General features: G+C 41.8%; 1 protein-coding gene across 1 annotated transcript in view; it reads right to left on the bottom strand.

The window, feature by feature from the left end:
• Positions 1–9,368, bottom strand: part of MORC3 (MORC family CW-type zinc finger 3) — a 40,752-nt gene extending 31,384 nt beyond the window's left edge. The window contains exon 1 of the mRNA XM_058523073.1: positions 9,264–9,368. Coding sequence (XP_058379056.1) covers positions 9,264–9,302 — 39 coding nt within the window. The 5' untranslated portion in view covers positions 9,303–9,368. The remainder of the gene's footprint in view (positions 1–9,263) is intronic.
• Between the last annotated feature and the right edge of the window lie 7,588 nt (positions 9,369–16,956).

The raw sequence follows: 16,956 nt of genomic DNA, 5'->3' as shown, positions 1-16,956 counted from the left end.
TGCCCCCCACCCCCACCCCCTCAATTAAAAGAGTACACAGGACAGAGGGAATCTGCCTAATGGGAAGCCGGTCTGTTTTTTGGACTCTAGGTCAAAAAAAAAAAAAAAAAAAAGTGTACGGTGAGGTTCTGTAAAAAGAGGCATGCCTTCAATTGGGGGTTTAACATTTCAATTCACATAACCTGCAGAACCACTATGGAGACACAGCCTCAACCAGAGAGCACAGGATTCCCCTAGGTCATTATCTGGGGAATATTTGAGTACACAATCTAATATAACATTTAGGGAAACAGTCCACCAGGAGAAAATGTTAGCAGACAAGACACAGCAGTATTAGACACTCCCCCACCCCCCTGCCAGGACATTAGGTAAAAGAAGTATCATCCTATAAAATACATATCCCTTTAAATATCTAGACATTTAAAAAGTAATTTCCAAAAAACCACGCATATAAAAATGAGATGCTATAAAGACCACATAGATTTTTTTAAAGAATCAATAGAATTTTCAGAATCGACAAATAGTCACAAATTTTAAAAATCATTTAGAGGGCCGGCCCCATGGCTTAGCGGTTAAGTGCGCGCGCTCCGCTGCTGGCGGCCCGGGGTTCGGATCCTGGGCGCACACCGACGCACCGCTTCTCCGGCCATGCTGAGGCCACGTCCCACATACATCAACTAGAAGGATGTGCAGCTATGACATACAACTATCTACTGGGGCTTTGATAAATAAATAAATAAATAAAATCTTAAAAAAAAAAAAAAAACATTTAGAGACAAAATTTTTTAAACATGGAAGCCTGAGCACATGGAAAATGTCTGCCTCTACTCCCTCCTGAAACCACTCTAGAAATAAGAAAACAAGGGGCATAAACTGAGAACAAAAAGAATCAGAGAAGTGATGGATAACAGCAGACAAAAGTCAGTAGTTTGGAAACTAGAAAGCACAAACTAGTGATAACTGATTTAATAACCCGGAAAGAGCTAAATCTGAAGCCTATAGGAGATGGGAAACCCAACAAAAGTCAGGCCAAGAACCTTGACAGAACCCCAGAAAGGCTTGGGAATTGGACTTTCGTGCCTTTGGAATCAAAGGTACTATGGGTTGTAAGAAAACAAGATAGGTTGAAAATCTTTAAGAGAAGCAGTTAAGATTCCCCCAGATTCTTCTTTCACCCTGAGCAACTCTGCAACTACCCTAGGCAACCCTGTATAAGACTGGAGGTCTGTCCTCTGGAGAAACTGATGATGTCAGGCTCAGGGACAAGTGAAAACAGGTAGGTTAAAAAGCAAAACAGGGCCAGCCCCATGGCCTAGTGGTTAAGTTCAGCAGGCTCCGCTTCAGTGGCCCAGGTCTGGTTCCCAGGCACTGACCTACACCACTCATCAGTGGCCATGCTGTGGCAGTGTCCCACATACAAAGTAAAGGAAAACTGGCAACAGAGGGTAGCTCAAGACGACTCTTTCTTAGCAAAAAAAAGAGGAAGACTGGCAACAGATGTTAGCTCAGGGTGACTCTTTCTCAGCAAAAAAAAGAGGAAGACTGGCAACAGATGTTAGCTCAGGGCGACTCTTCCTCAGCAAAAAAAAAAAAAAAAAAAAGGAAGACTGGCAACAGATGTTAGCTCAGGGCGACTTTTCCTCAGCAAAACAGAAGATAAGACCTGAAACCATAAAACTCCTGGAAGAAAAGATAAGCAGTACATTGTTTGACATCGGTTTTAGCAGCATCTTTTTGAATACCATGTCTACTCAGGCACGGGAAACACAAGAAAAAATAAACAAATGGGACTATATCAGACTGAAGAGCTTCTGCAAGGCAAAAGAAACTATCAACAAAATGAAGACAACCCACCAACTGGGAGAAAATATTTGCAAATCATATATCCGACAAGGGGTTCATCTCCAAAACATACAAAGAACTCATACAACTCAACAACGAAAAAACAACACAATCAAAAAGTCGGCAGAGGGGCCGGCCCCGTGGCTTAGCGGTTAAGTGTGCGCGCTCCGCTATTGGCGGCCCTGGTTCGGATCCCGGGCGCGCACCGATGCACCACTTCTCTGGCCATGCTGAGGCCAGGTTCCACGTACAGCAACTAGAAGGATGTGCAGCTATAACATACAACTATCTACTGGGGCTTTGGGGGAAAAAATAAATAAATAAAAAAAAAAAAAAAAAAGTCGGCAGAGGATATGAACAGACATTTTTCCAAAGAGGATATACAGATAGCCAACAGGCACATGAAAAGATGTTCAACATCACTAATCATTAGGGGAAAGCAAATTAAAACTACAATGAGATATCACCTTAGACCTATCAGAATGGCTATAATTACCAGAACAGCAAACAACAAATGTTGGAGAGAATGTGGAGAAAAAGGAACCCTCATACACCGCTGGTGGGAATGCAAACTCGTGCAGCCACTACAGAAAACAGTACAGAGGTTTCTCAAAAAACTAAAAAATCAAAATACCGTATAACCCAGCTATCCCACTACTGGGTATTTATCCAAAGAACCTGAAATCAACAATTCCAAGAGACTTAGGCACCCCTATGTTGACTGTAGCATTATTCACAATAGCCAAGACATGGAAGCAACTTAAGTGCCCACCGACTGATGAATGGATAAAGAAGATGTGGTATATATATATACACAACAGAATACTACTCAGCCATAAACAACAAAATTATCCCATTCACAACAACATGGATGGAACTTGAGGGTATTAGGTTAAGTGAGATAAGACACAGAGAAAGACAAACACTGTATGATTTCACTCACATGTGGAAGATAAACAAACACATGGACAAAGAGAACAGATTAGTGGTTACCAGAGGGGAAGGGGGTTGGGGGTAGGTGAAAGGGGTACATATGTATGGTGGTGGATAAAAATTAGACTATTGGTGGTGAACACGATGCAGTCTATACAGAATACTGATAAATAATAATGCACATGTGAAATTTCACAATGTTATAAATCATTACAACCTCAAAAAAATAATAATAATACAAAAAAAGCAAAACATACAGCCCAGAAATAAACCCTCTCATATATGGTCAAATGATTTTCCACAAGAATGTAACAACCATTCAATGGAGAAAAGACAGTCTTTTCAACAGATAGTGCTGGGAAAAGTGGATATCCATATGCAGGAGAATGAAGTTGTACCCTCATCTTACACCACATACAAAAATTAATTCAAAATGGATCAAAGACCTAAACATAAGAGCTGAAACTATAAAACTCTTAGAAGAAAACATAGGGGAAAAGTTTCATGATGTTGCACTTGACAATGATTTCTTGCATACGGCATCAAAATCAAAGGAAACAGGGCCGGCCCCGTGGCTTAGCGGTTAAGTGCGTGCGCTCCGCTGCTGGCGGCCCGGGTTCGGATCCCAGGCGCGCACCGACGCACCGCTTCCCAGCCATGCTGAGGCCGCGTCCCACATACAGCAACTAGAAGGATGTGCAGCTATGACATACAATTATCTACTGGGGCTTTAGGGGAAAAAATAAATAAATAAATAAATCAAAGGAAACCAAAAAAAAATAAATTGGACTGTATCAAAATTTAAAACTTGTGTACATCAAAGGATACAATCAACAGAGTGAAAAGGCAACCTACAGAACGGGAGAAAACATCTGCAAATCAAGCATCTGATCAGGGGTTAATATCCACAATATATAAAGAACTACAACCCAACAACAACAAAAACCTAACAAACCAATTAAAAAATGGATAAAGGACTTGAATAGATGCTTCTCCAAAGATGGTACACAAATGTGCACTAAGCACAGGAAAAGATGCTCATATCACCAATCTTTAGGGAAGTGCAAATCAAAATCACAATGAGATACCACCTGCACACATTAGGATGGCTACTAGCAAAGAAAAAAAAAAAAAGCAGAAAAAAATCTACAAACACAACATTACAACAACAAAACCAGAAAATAACAAGTGTTGAGGTGGATGTAGAGAAACTGGAACTCTGTGCACTCTTTGAGGGAACAGAAAATGGTGCAGCCACTACGGAAAACAGTACAGGAATTCCTCAAAAAAGTTAAATATAGAATTACCATATAAACCAGCAATGCCACTTCTGAGTATATACTGAAAAAAACTGAAAGCAGGGCCTCAAAGAGATATTGGTATATCCATGTTCATAGCAGCATTATTCACAATAGCCACAAGGTGGAAGCAATCCAAATGTTCATCAATGAATGAATGGATAAACAAAATGTGCTATATTCATAAAACGGAATATTATTCAGCCTTAAAAAGGAAGCAAATTCTGACATATGCTGCAACATGGATGAATCCTGAGGATACTATGATAAGTGCAATAAGCCAGTCACAAAAAGACAAATAGTGTTATGATCTCATTTATAAGAGGTACCTAGAGTGGTCAAATTCACAGAAAGAATGGGGGCTGTTAGGGGCTGGAGGAAAGGGGAATGGAGAGTTATTTTTTAATGGGTATAGAGTTTTAGTTTTGCAAGATGAAGAAGAGTTTGGGAGACTAATTGCACAATAATATGAATGTATTTACTGAACTGTACACTTAAAAATGGTTAAGATAGTAAATGATATGTTATGTGTCTTTTACCACAATAAACAAACAAATGCAAAGTCAGCAAACTGAACAATGTGATACTGCTATCTCCTTTCCCCTGCCGGACTTCCAGAAGAGCCAGCAGCCAGGATTACACCTACCACAGCAGGGGATTAGACGTGCAATTCCTCTCTGGAAAATGGAATGATTTGCAAAAGTTCTATTTGGTTCTTTTACAATTGTGCCAGACCTTTCTGGATTTTTATTTTATTCAGCATTTTATTTTTACAGTTCTCACCTTATAAAATTACTGTTAAAAATTTTTGTAAGTTGGCCCCGTGGCGTAGTGGTTAAGTTCAGCTTGTTCCGCTTCAGCAGCCCGAGTCTGTGGATTCAGACCCCAGGCACAGACCTACACCATTTGTCAGCCATGCTTTGGCGGCATTCCACATACAAAATAGAGGAAGACTGGCACAGATGTTAGCTCAGAGCGAATCTTCCTCAAGCAAAAAAAAAAAAGAGGAAGACTGGCAACAGATGTTAGCTCGGGGTGAATCTTCCTCAGCAAAAAAATAAATAAATAAAATTTTTTAAGTTATTTTAAACATCCTTATTTTCTGGTCTAAAGTTTCCATTCTTTAGGGTCTACCGATACTGCCATAGGGTGCCCACAACAAAGTAGCTGGCTCCTTCCAATCTGATCATCCAACACCGAAGCCCACCAAAGGACCAGCTCTACTCATGCATGAACATTTTCCTATCAACTTTTAAGGTCTCACTGGGAAATGCAAGCAGAAGGCTATCTCCAGACACTTGAGAATACGTGAAATTAGAAATAAAAAACAACACAGTAAAAGGAACATAAAGAAAAGAGAGGCAATGCAGTGAGTAAAAGAAAACTTCAAAAATACTATGATGAATATGCCCAGAGATAAGAACAAATATTTTGTCCAGGAAGATTTTAAAAAGACATTCAGAGAATAAGACAGTATTTATAATAATTAAATATATGGTAAGAAAAAGATAGGAGATCAAGTGGAGGAAATCTCCACGAAAGGAAAGAAAAAATGAGATGGGCAACAAGAGCCAAAGGGAACAGAAAAAGGGGGAAGATATTTGTCAAATAAACGAGAAAAATTTCCAGATATTAAGTTGTTGAGTTTCCAGCCTAAGTGCCCAATACAATGCATAGGACTCTATTAAACAATAAAGCATGGCTTTAAAATTCTGAGAGAAATCATTTCTAATCTAGAATTACAAACCCAGCCAAATTATATGTAAAGTGCGAGCAAACAAAATTATAAGTAAAGAGCAAGCAATGGTAGCATAAACACAGTTCCAAGAAATGACAAAAATGTTTTCTTCCCAGGTACTCTGTTCTTAGGAAGCTACACCTGTTTTTGGAAGGATGGATGGGCTCCACCACTACCAGTAACAAAAATAGCAAATACTTACTGAGTGCTTATGGCATGCACAAGACCATTATATGTATTTGCTCATTTAATTTTTAAAACAACCCTTTCAGGAACTTGAAATCAACAATCCAAAGAGGCTTATGCACTTCTACGTTCACTGCACATTATTCACTCTAGCCAAGACGTGGAAGCAATCCACGTGTCCATCAACAGATGACTGGATAAAGAAGATGTGGTATATATGTACAACGGAATACTACTCAGCCATAAAAAAGGACAAAATCGTCCCATTTGCAATGACATGGATGGACTTGGAGGGTACTATGTTAAGTGAAATAAGCCAGACAGAGAAAGACAAACACTGTATGACCTCTCTTATATGTGGAATATAAACTAACACACGGACAGAGAGAACAGTTTGGTGGTTACCAGGGGGAAAGGAGTTGGGGGGTGGGCACATGGGGTGAAGGGAGGCATTTATATGGTGACTGACAAATAATAATGTACAACTGGAATCTCCCAATGTTATAAACTATGATGACATCAGTAAAACATTTAAAAACAAAAACAAACAACCCTTTGAGGAAGGTAAGATTATTATTTCCATCCTTCAGATCGGAAACTCAGGCACAAGCAGGTTAAGCAGCTTGCCCTAGGTCACATGTCCACTGGTGAGTCAAGAGCTGAACCAAGCCAGGCAGGCTCCAGAGCCCACGTTCTCAGTCACTAAGCTATTGTGCTTGCCAAGACACTAAACCCCAAAAGAGGAATGTGTGGGGTGCAGACACAACACAAAGGGGAAGGAAATTTCCAGAAAAATAATAAAGAGAAGTCCCCAAATCACAACTGACCTAACAAAACTGACAAAATATTGGGTGTGCTTGAACACATCTGGAAAAAATTTTCCAGTTCTCTGCAAGTTTGGATGAAACAGTGATCAGTACAGAAAAAAACTAAGCAAACAAGCAAACATAATACAAATCACTTATTAACTTAAGGTAAAACAAAAAGCTCTACTGCAAGGAAAATGCAATCGAAGTTCTGGTGGGCTCATTTGTGAATAATGGTTAAGAGGGATAACAAATCATACAGTAATTCAACCAAACTGATATAAGCATTGGAAGAATGGAAGGAGGTGAAGAGAGTGTCAGCTAAATCCACAGCAAGATTTCCAGAAAACAACAAAAAAATGATATCAGCATTTTACTTAGAAATATGGAGGCAAAAAGCAAAAATTTACATAAGTTTTTGTTACTCAGCATTCCATTCCGGGATCTCCTGACCACCTAAATGATTTTTTTAAATTTGCATCCATTATGGTTTACTCTTTGTGCATTAGGTTCTACGGCTTTTGACAAATGCATAAACTCATTAATTCCTAGACCCTCTCCTAATGCAAGCATTCAAGAGCTATACACAAACAAATGAGCATGGCTATATTCCAATGAATCTTTATTTACGGAAACTGAAATGTCTATTTTACATAATTTTCATGTTACGAAATAATATTCTTTGATTTTTTCCAACCATTTAAGAATCATTCTTAGCTCGTGGTCCATACAAAAACAGGTGGCAAGTTGGATTTGGCCCACGAGCTGTAGTTAGCCAATTCCCTCCTAAAGCAAAGAGACCGGTGGAGATAACAGACCAGAGGCTCGATTTTTGTCAATAAGTTTCCAAACAGCTCATACCACCCACAAAAGAAAGATTTAGCACATGGACAGCTGCTTCACCCAGAGAGCCAGCTAACCACAATACCAGTGTCTTAAGATTGTTTCGAACCTTATCTTTTCCCCCTCAACATTCAAGGGCAAGAGACAGCAACATGGGAGGGGCTGGGGAGGGGAAAAGAGAATCCAAGTGCAGGAACAGGAAGAAACCAGTTCACTCCTTTTCCCCACTACAGATTTTTGGGCCAGAATCTGGCCCAATCTGGGAGGGAGAGGAGAGGGGTCCAGGCATTAAACTGAGTAAGAGATTTTAAACTAGAAGAGGCTACCTGGAAAGCGTTAGAATCGACCCAGATTCACCTAGGTGTGGGGAAGAACAGTTAGCAAAATAATGTTTAAAGCCAGTGGTAAGAAAGAATCAAGTTGCTCTTTATATTCAAACCACTAAATAGTATCTCATTCAACAGACCAGTTGCGTAACCAAAGGGCTTTTATTCAGAATATGTCAACAACGCTTAGAAATCAATAAAGATCCTCCCCAAAAGAAAAAGAAAACAGAAAAACGGGCAAAGGAGATAAGTAGGTTTTTTTTTTTTTAAGTGAAATGTGAAAAACTTTGAACTTCACAGTCAAGGAAAAGCAAAGTAAACCGAGATAATATTTCACTCTCATCAGATAGGAAAAATGTTCAAGTCCGACAACACCAGGCGTTGGTACGAATCTGGCTAAATGAATGAAAGAAGTCACAGGGCAACGCACCATTTTTTAAGCAACGGTTGCCCTATTACCATTCGAATGTTAAACGAGACCGGAGTAGCCATCCTCTGCCAAGAGTCAACATCCTCAAGAGAGGAGGTATTTTTTTGCATAACAACACCAACTTTTTTAGGATAAGCAGGTAGGGAGACCACGCCCACACGGTAGGAAGCGATATGTTAATTCATACTATGTTACCGCTCCCTACCCGCTGAGACTCACAGATACAAGAAATGCCCAAGGACTTCCAAAAGCCCGAAACGCCCCGACACAGACGCGACCAACGAGCTAGAAGGGAAACGGGAGCGCCAGATGACCTAGTGATTTGGGCCCGAGGACGTAACTGGAGGGAAGCGGCAGGAATTTAAGCGAGTCGGGAAGACCCGTCCCGACTCGCTTCACTCCATCCCGCTGCCAGGAGGTCAAGACCGCCCGGCATTTCTGGCCGCAGACCGCCGCTTCCCCCGCTCCGGGGCGCCCCGCGGGCCCGCAGGCCGGGAAGGGTCCGGGGCCCCGCCGTCCGAGAGGGCAGCGGGCGGGCCGGCCGCCGAGGCCTCGCCCTCGGACGACAGCTGCGAGGCAGCAGGGAGAGAGCCAGGAGGAGGGGCCGCGGCCCCGGCCCGCCCCGAAGCCGCGGGGGCAAAACAGAAACCCAACGCGGAGGAAACGGAACGCGGCCCGGCCCGGCCCTGCCCGCCGCCGAGCCGCTCCGCCGACCGGAGCGAGATGGCCGCCCCCTCCCCGGGCCCCGCCGCGGCCCCGCCGGGCCGACGAGTCGCCACCGCCCACTGCCGGCCCCCCCTCGCTTGCCCGCCTGCCCGCCCTCCTGGGACACGGCCCGCTCCACCCCTCGCGACTGCTCACCGCGCTGAGGCGGATCCCGCTGGGTGGCTGCGCCGCCATCTTGAGCGAGCTACAAAGCCAGGACCGGCCTCAGCCCCAACCCGACTGGGAGGCGGCGGGGAAGACTATGGGCCCTCGGGGGGCACGCCCACTTCCGGGGCGGGCCGCGCGGCTGGCGCCGCCCACCCACTTCCGCCTCCAGGCACAGTCGGATTGGAAGTAGAGGGAAGATAAATTTGCCGGGCTAGAGCAGGCGGGGAGGGCGGGAGGGCTGAGCTTGGAGCGCAGGGCCCTGCGAGGGTAGGGCGCATGCGTGAGGCGCGGCGGGCGCGCACTGGTCACTGCGTTAACCGGCCCTGGACGCGGGAGAGTCCCGAGTTTGAAGCACGGCGGGACGTGCGCAGGTAGTCCAGAAAGGTGCGCTCGAGGCGCTTGACCTGGCTGGGCGTGAATTGCACTGAAAAAAGCCATCCCATGCCCCTCAGTGTCAACGTGATTTGAAGCCTTATTGACGAAATACAGACAGACGTTAATTTGTACTTTTTGGATTTACCCTGAAAATTATCATCCCTCATCCTGATAAAAAGAGTCGTTTCTCGCATGCATATTTCTTGAGTGCTTTCGCTCGTGCACACTTACTCAGTGTCGACTTTGAGCCAGTCTTTGGGCTGAGTAGGATATAGAAATGAGTAAGTCAAGGGCTGTCAGATATTGCAGGTAAAGAAAGGATTGAAAGATTTTTTAAAATATCCATTGCGTTTTTATGATTGTAAAAGTAATGCACTTCGTTTGTAAAAATTCAAATAATACAGAAATATAAAACGTAAAATTTACCCCCAATCCTTCACCAGAACATATAAACAAATTTGATGTACATGACTCCAGACTTACTATATACTAAATATTATTTACAATATGGGACTAGACTTGACCAACTCTTCTGTAACTTGCGTTTTCGTTTTGTCTAATTATTTCAACTTGAGGCTTGTAAGTGCTGAAACATTTTTGATTAATAAATAAATAAATGAATGAGGAAATGTTAAAAAAAATACCTAAGTTCTGTTGTCACCACTGTTGTTACCACTAACCATTGGGTAAATGACGATGTGAGTCATCTAAGTAAGAGTTCTAGTTAATATTATTAATCCTCTGGACTGGGTAATGTCTCGGGTTTCCTTCAGCTTTAAGATTGTATTGTTACTTTCGAGGCTCTATCATCAACTATTTATTGAGAGCCTATTACGTGACTGGCAAAGTGAGGGCACTAAGGGTGCAGTGGTGAGCAACACAGAGAAATTCCGCCCAAGGCTGTGTTTATTAAATAGGTTGTGGCCCATTAGTGAGTTGTCAAATCAGTTTGGTGAGTCTCAACCAGCATTTTGTAAAAAACAAAATAGAACAGAATTTTAACTTAGTATAGTACAGTGTCTGTCGGGGCCTAAATCCAACTTCTTCACTTCTTAGCTGTGTGATGTTCAGCAGGTTACTTTGATTTGGAGATGAAATTAGCCTGGATTATCCAGGTGGGCCCTAGATGCAATACAAGTGTCTTTATGAGACTGAGGCAGAGGGAGATTTGGTCACAGAAGGCTATTTGACCACTGAAGAGACTTGAAGATGCTCTGCATCTGGCTTTGAAAATGGGGAAGGGGCCAGGAGCCAAGGAATGCAGCTCTAGAAGCTGGAGAAAGCAAGGAAACTCCATTCTAGAGCCCCTAGAGCTTACAGAGGGAGTGAGACCCTGCAGACACTTTGGTTTCAGCCCAGTGAAACTCGTTTCAGATGTCTGGCCTTCAGAACTGAAAGAGAATAAATTTCTGTGGTTTTAAGCCACTGTTTTTGGTGATTTGTTAAAGCAGCAACAGGAATAGACAAGTCTATTCAAATTCTTGCCCCCCACACACACTTTTTTAACCCAACTGAGCATACTGTGGAATTCTACATATTCAAGGCTGACTCACAGAGAAGAAATATGAGGCAGACATGTACAGGCTAAACTTACGCTAGGTTGGTATAAAAGGGGCTTTTCCAGGGAAGGAAATATTCCACCACACCCTTCTGGTGCTTGTATCACAAAAACTCAGGCTTACTTGGAAATATTTATTTTAATAGATGTCAAAGCTGAGTTTGATGTGATTTTTTTATGATAAAAACTATCTTCTTTGGGAAGTGCTGTAGACAATGTTTGTCTCCCTCCAAAATTCATGGGTCGAAATCCTAACCCCCAATGTGATGGTGTTAGGAGCTGGGGCCTTTGGGAGGTGATTAGGTCACGAGGGTAAAGCCCTCGTGAATGGGATTAGTGCCCTTATAAAAGAGACCCTACAGAGGTCCCTCAACCCTTCTGCCATGTGAGGACACAGCAAGAAGAAGCAAGAAGGTGCCTTGATCTTGGACTTCCCAGCCTCCAGAACTGAGAGAAATAAATGTTTGCTGTTTAAGCCACCTAGTCTATGGTATTTTTGTTATAGCAGCCCAAATAGACTAAGACTAAGAGAGAAAATTTTAAAGTCCGTACAAGGGTTAGAATATTGATCAGATAAAATAAAATCTCCACTTGATCTAAAACACAATGTGAAATCTGATTGCTTTCAAAAACGTATCCAGCTATACGTCTTGACTTTTACATTGAGTAATATATCTTGGAGATCCTTCCATAGCTGTACGTAAAGAACTCCCTCACATTATTTTGCAGCTTCATAGCATTCCATTTTATTGATGTATTGTAATTTATTTAGCCAGTCTCCTAGTGGTAGACACTGAGGTTACCTCCAAACTTTTGCTATTATCAATACAACTACAATGAATAACTTGTACATAAGTCATTTTTCATATAGGTTTGTATATCAGATAAATTCCTGAAAGTAGAATTGTTGGGTCAAAAGATACCATTCATTTGGTATCATTTGGTAATTTCCTCCACAAAGCTTATACCAATTTATATTCCTTATTGAAATGTGAGAGGGATCCTGTTTTCCCCAGGCTACTGAATCTGCTGAAATGGTCAGCCAATAATATCTCAGAGCAATTTTAATTTTTTTCTCGTCTTGTAAGGTTGGGCATCTTTTCACATGTGTAAGAGCCAACTTTTTTATTTTATTTTATTTTTATTTTATTTATTTATTTTTTTGTGAGGAAGATCAGCCCTGAGCTAACATCCACGCCAATCCTCCTCTTTTTGCTGAGGAAGACTGGCCCTGAGCTCACATCCGTGCCCATCTTCCTCCACTTTATGTAGGACGCCGCCACAGCATGGCCTGACAAGCAGTACGGCGGTATGCATTCGGGATCCGAACCCGGGCGGCCAGCAGCGGAGCGCACGCACTTAACTGCTATGCAACGGGGCCTGCCCACTTTTTTTTTTTTTGTTTTTAATGTGTATGTGAACTCCGCTTCATATCTTTTGCCCATTTTTCTATTCTTTTTCTTTTGATAGGAGTTCTTGAAGTATTGAAGAAATTAGCCCCTTGTAATATGTCTCAAATATTTTTCTCAGTTTGCCATTTGTCTTTTTCTTTGCTTATGATGATGTTTGTTATGCAGAATTTTTAAAAGAAAATGTATCTAGTCAAAATTATAGACCTTTCCCTATGGCTTCTAGAATTTATGTTCATCTAAGAAAGATCATCTCGATTCTTGGCTTATATAAGCGTCTTCTCTTGATTCCTTCTAGTATTTTCATGGTTTCAATCTCTGATCTGTTTGTAATTTATTTTGGCGAAAGATGTCAGGTATGCATCCAACTTATTTTTTTCTGTGTTGGCTGCCCAGTTATCCCAGCACCATTTATTGGATAAGCCACCGTTCTTTCCCTCTATGGGTTTGAAGTGCCATCTTTATTATATACTAAATTTTTCCATGTGTTTGTGCCCATTGATAGACTTTCTGTTTCATTCTATTCATCCCCTGTCCATTCCTGAACTGGTACCAATTATTTCAGCTTCATAATATGTTTCAAGATCTGCTCAGGTTAGTTCTCTTCATTATTCTTCTTTTTCAGAAAATTTCTGGCTACTTTTCCCTATTTTTCCATGTAAATTTTAGAATGAGTTTCTCTGCTTAAAAAAAATCTAAGTGTGTTTTTTGGGGATTGCATTAAATTTACAGATTAACTTAGAATTTACAACTTTACGACGTTGAATCTTCCTCTTCAAGACCTGGGAAACATTTCCTTTGGCTCCACGGCTTCACTCCTTGGTAGTGTTTTCTTCAAGGAGCACTTATAAACTGTTTTTCCTAGATATTTTATTATTGTTGTTATTGTAAGTGGGATTTCATTTATCTCTAATTTTAGCTTATATATATAAAAATATACTGATGTCAAAAAACTGCATTAATGTGTACATGTAACTTTTTATTGTATTTCATTGCCTTTAGGCCAGTTATACTCTTCAGTTGGCCACAGCTCCAATCCTCCCAATCATATTAAACAACTTGTCTGTTTCCTGAAAGAATTTAGATTGTTATCCTGGCTTAGAATCAAAACAAACAAAATAATTAGAAGGGAAACATGTGAAACAATATACAATCAAGTACTTCTTAGTTAACATAGTATCTTTAACTTAACAGAAAGAGCTCTTAAGCAGCACAGTAGTGCACAGAGTCAAGTGTTCGCTCTCCACACAGCACAGTAGTGCACGGAGTCTAGTCTTCACTCTCCACACAGCACAGCAGTGCACGGAGTCTAGTCTTCGCTCTCCACACAGCACAGCAGTGCACGGAGTCAAGCGCTCACTCTCCATAGAGTACAGAAGGTTTTGCTTGTCTAAGGGTCCAGTAGGAATTTAGGACGAGCCCAGAGCAGAGAGAATGGGAAGCCTCATGAATGCTTCAGTGGGTTGGGCTCACTCTATGTAATCGGGCAGCTCTGCAACCAGCAGAGAAGAGTGGGGAAAGTGAGCCAAGCAGAACATCCTCATGTGCCAAAGTGGGGGGTCAGTGAAACAGCACGAGCCCAGGGAGGTGATTATTAGAGTGATGGAGAGTCCAAGTTTGGGGCAGAAAACCCACTGCTCCCTGAGCCCCCAGCTATGTAGTCCTACAAATTAATTCATTCTAAATTTGGTTTACTACCCTTTCTTCTTCCTTCCAGTACCACCTTGGGCCGATAAATCAACCTCTATGTTCTTCATTTAGTTATTTACTGGCTGCCAAGATATGCCAGACACTGATGGAACTGAAGATACAGGCTCTGTCTCTTCCACAAAGGGGTGCTTGCCTATAGCCAGTGATGGGTTATGACATTATTAGGTGCTTAATAGGGCCACCTTGTGACAAAGTGCCTTGCTGTGCCTGAGAAAGTGTAGAAAGAAGCAAGACAGAAGTTTGGATCTCAAAGACTGGTTCTCATATATTTGTTCAATAAACCAACAAATGACTTGAGTTGGACACTGCCAGATGAAAGAGGAAGAGAAAATAATATCAAGCAGATGGAACAACATATGTAAGAAATGCAAGAAATAAATGCTGGGTGGTTGGAGGAGACAGAAGAGATGGATGAGGGGCCTCAGGAAGGAGGCTAGAAACCCCCATCAAGTTCCAAAAGTCATTATTACAGTTTCAATTTAGGGCAAAATTTTAAGTGATTTCTTTTTCTAGAGCCAGAACATTGAGGGGCAACTTTCTCCTTAATTTCCTACCTCTCATCTGCTTCTGATTGACGTTGGGGGGCAAACCCAGGTTGGGACATGTGCTTGTTCATCGGATGAGGGGAACCCGACTGTCTCCCCTTCCCTCACTTTATTAATTTATTTTTTATTGAGGTCACATTGGTTTATAACATTACATAAATTTAAGGCATACATATTATATTTCAGTTTCTGCATAGACTACATCATGTTCACCACCTGAAAACTAATCATCACCACACACATGTGTCCTATCACCCCTTTTGCCCTTCTCCCTCCCAGCTTCCCCTCTGGTAACCATCAATCTAATCTCTGCGTCTGTGTGTTTGTTTGTTGTTGTTTTTATCTTCTACTTATGAGTGAGATCATATGGTATTTGACTTTCTCCATCTGACTTATTTCACTTAGCATAATACCCTCAAGGTCCATCCATGTTGTCGCAAATGGCAAGATTTCATCTTTTTTTAATGAATGAGTAGTAGTCCATTGTGTATATATACCAGATCTTCTTTACTCGTTCATCTGTTGACGGGCACTTAGGTTGTTTCCAAGTCTTGGCTATTTCGAATAATGCTGCAAGGAACATAGTGGGTGCAAATATCTTTATGCGTTCGTGTTTTTCTGTTGTTTGGATAAACACCCAGAAGTAGAATAGCTGGATCATGTGGTAGTTCTATTCTTAATTTTTTGAGGAATCTCCATACTGTTTTCCATAGTGGCTGCACCAGTTTACATTCCCACCAGCAGTGTATGTCCCCTACCCTCACTTTATTTATTCATTTATTTTTGGTGAGGAAGATTGGCCCTGAGCTAACATCTGTTGCGAATCTTCCTCTTTTTGCTTGATGAAAATTGTTCCTGGGGCCGATCCGGTGGCGCGTAGCAGTTAAGTGCGTGTGCTCTGCTTCAGCGGCACAGGGTTTGTGGGTTCGGATCCTGGGCGCGCACTGATGCACCGCTTGTCAAACTGTGCTGTGCCGGCGTCCCATATAAAGTAGAGGAAGACGGGCACGGATGTTAGCCCAGGGCCAGTCTTCCTCAGCAAAAAGAGGAGGATTGGCATCCGATTTTAGCTCACGGCTGATCTTCCTCACACACACACAAAAATAATAAAAAAAGAAAAAGAAAATTGTTCCTGAGCTAACATCTGTGCCAGTCTGCCTCTAATTTTTGTATACGGGATGCCGCCACAGCATGGCTTGATGAACCGTGCGTAGGTCCATGCCCGGGATCCAACCTGCAAACCTGGGGCTGTGGAAGTGGAGCACGTGAACTTAACCACCACGTCACCAGGCCAGCCCCTACTCTCAATTTAAACTCACAGTATTTTGTTTTTAAAATTTATTGTGGTAATATATACAGAACATAAAATTTACCATTTTAACCCTTTTTGAGTGTACAATTCAGTGACGTTAATTACATTCACATTGTGGTGCAACCATCCCCACCACCCATCCACAGAACTCTTCAACTTGCAAAACTGAAACTCTGTAGCCATTAAACACATACTCCCATTCCTCCCTCCTCCCACTCCCTGGCAATCACCATTCTATTTTCTGTTTCTATGAATTTGACTATTTCAGGTACTTCATATAAGTGGAATTATACAATATTTGTCCTTTTGTGTCTGGTTTATTTCACTTAGCATAATGTCCTCAGGTTTCATCCATGTTGTAGCATGTGTCAGAATTTCATTCCTTCTTAGGGCTGAGTAAAATTGCACTGTATGTCTATACCACATTTTGTTGATCCATTCACCTGTGATGGACATTTGGGTTATTTCCACCTCTTGGCTATTGTGGATAATGCTGCCATGAACATGGGTGCAGATATCTCTTTAAGACTCTGCTTTTGGTTCTTTTTAGTGGAATTGCTGGATCATATGGCAATTCTATTTTTAACTTTTTGAGGAACTGCCATACTCTTTTCCTAGACCCACAGTATTTTAAAGTCCATTTCCTTTCCCTCTTGGCATAAAGGTGGGCTTATTCAATTTAGATGGAGAACCACTTGGAACGAGCTACCTGTGTAGGATGAGAAATAACCAAACAAGCTGCAGCCTTGCCTGGCTTTCTCCTTGTTTCCAT

Source organism: Diceros bicornis, chromosome 27 (assembly GCF_020826845.1).
Source record: "Diceros bicornis minor isolate mBicDic1 chromosome 27, mDicBic1.mat.cur, whole genome shotgun sequence".
Lineage (NCBI taxonomy): Eukaryota > Metazoa > Chordata > Mammalia > Perissodactyla > Rhinocerotidae > Diceros > Diceros bicornis.
This window is presented reverse-complemented; position numbering and strand designations above follow the sequence as displayed.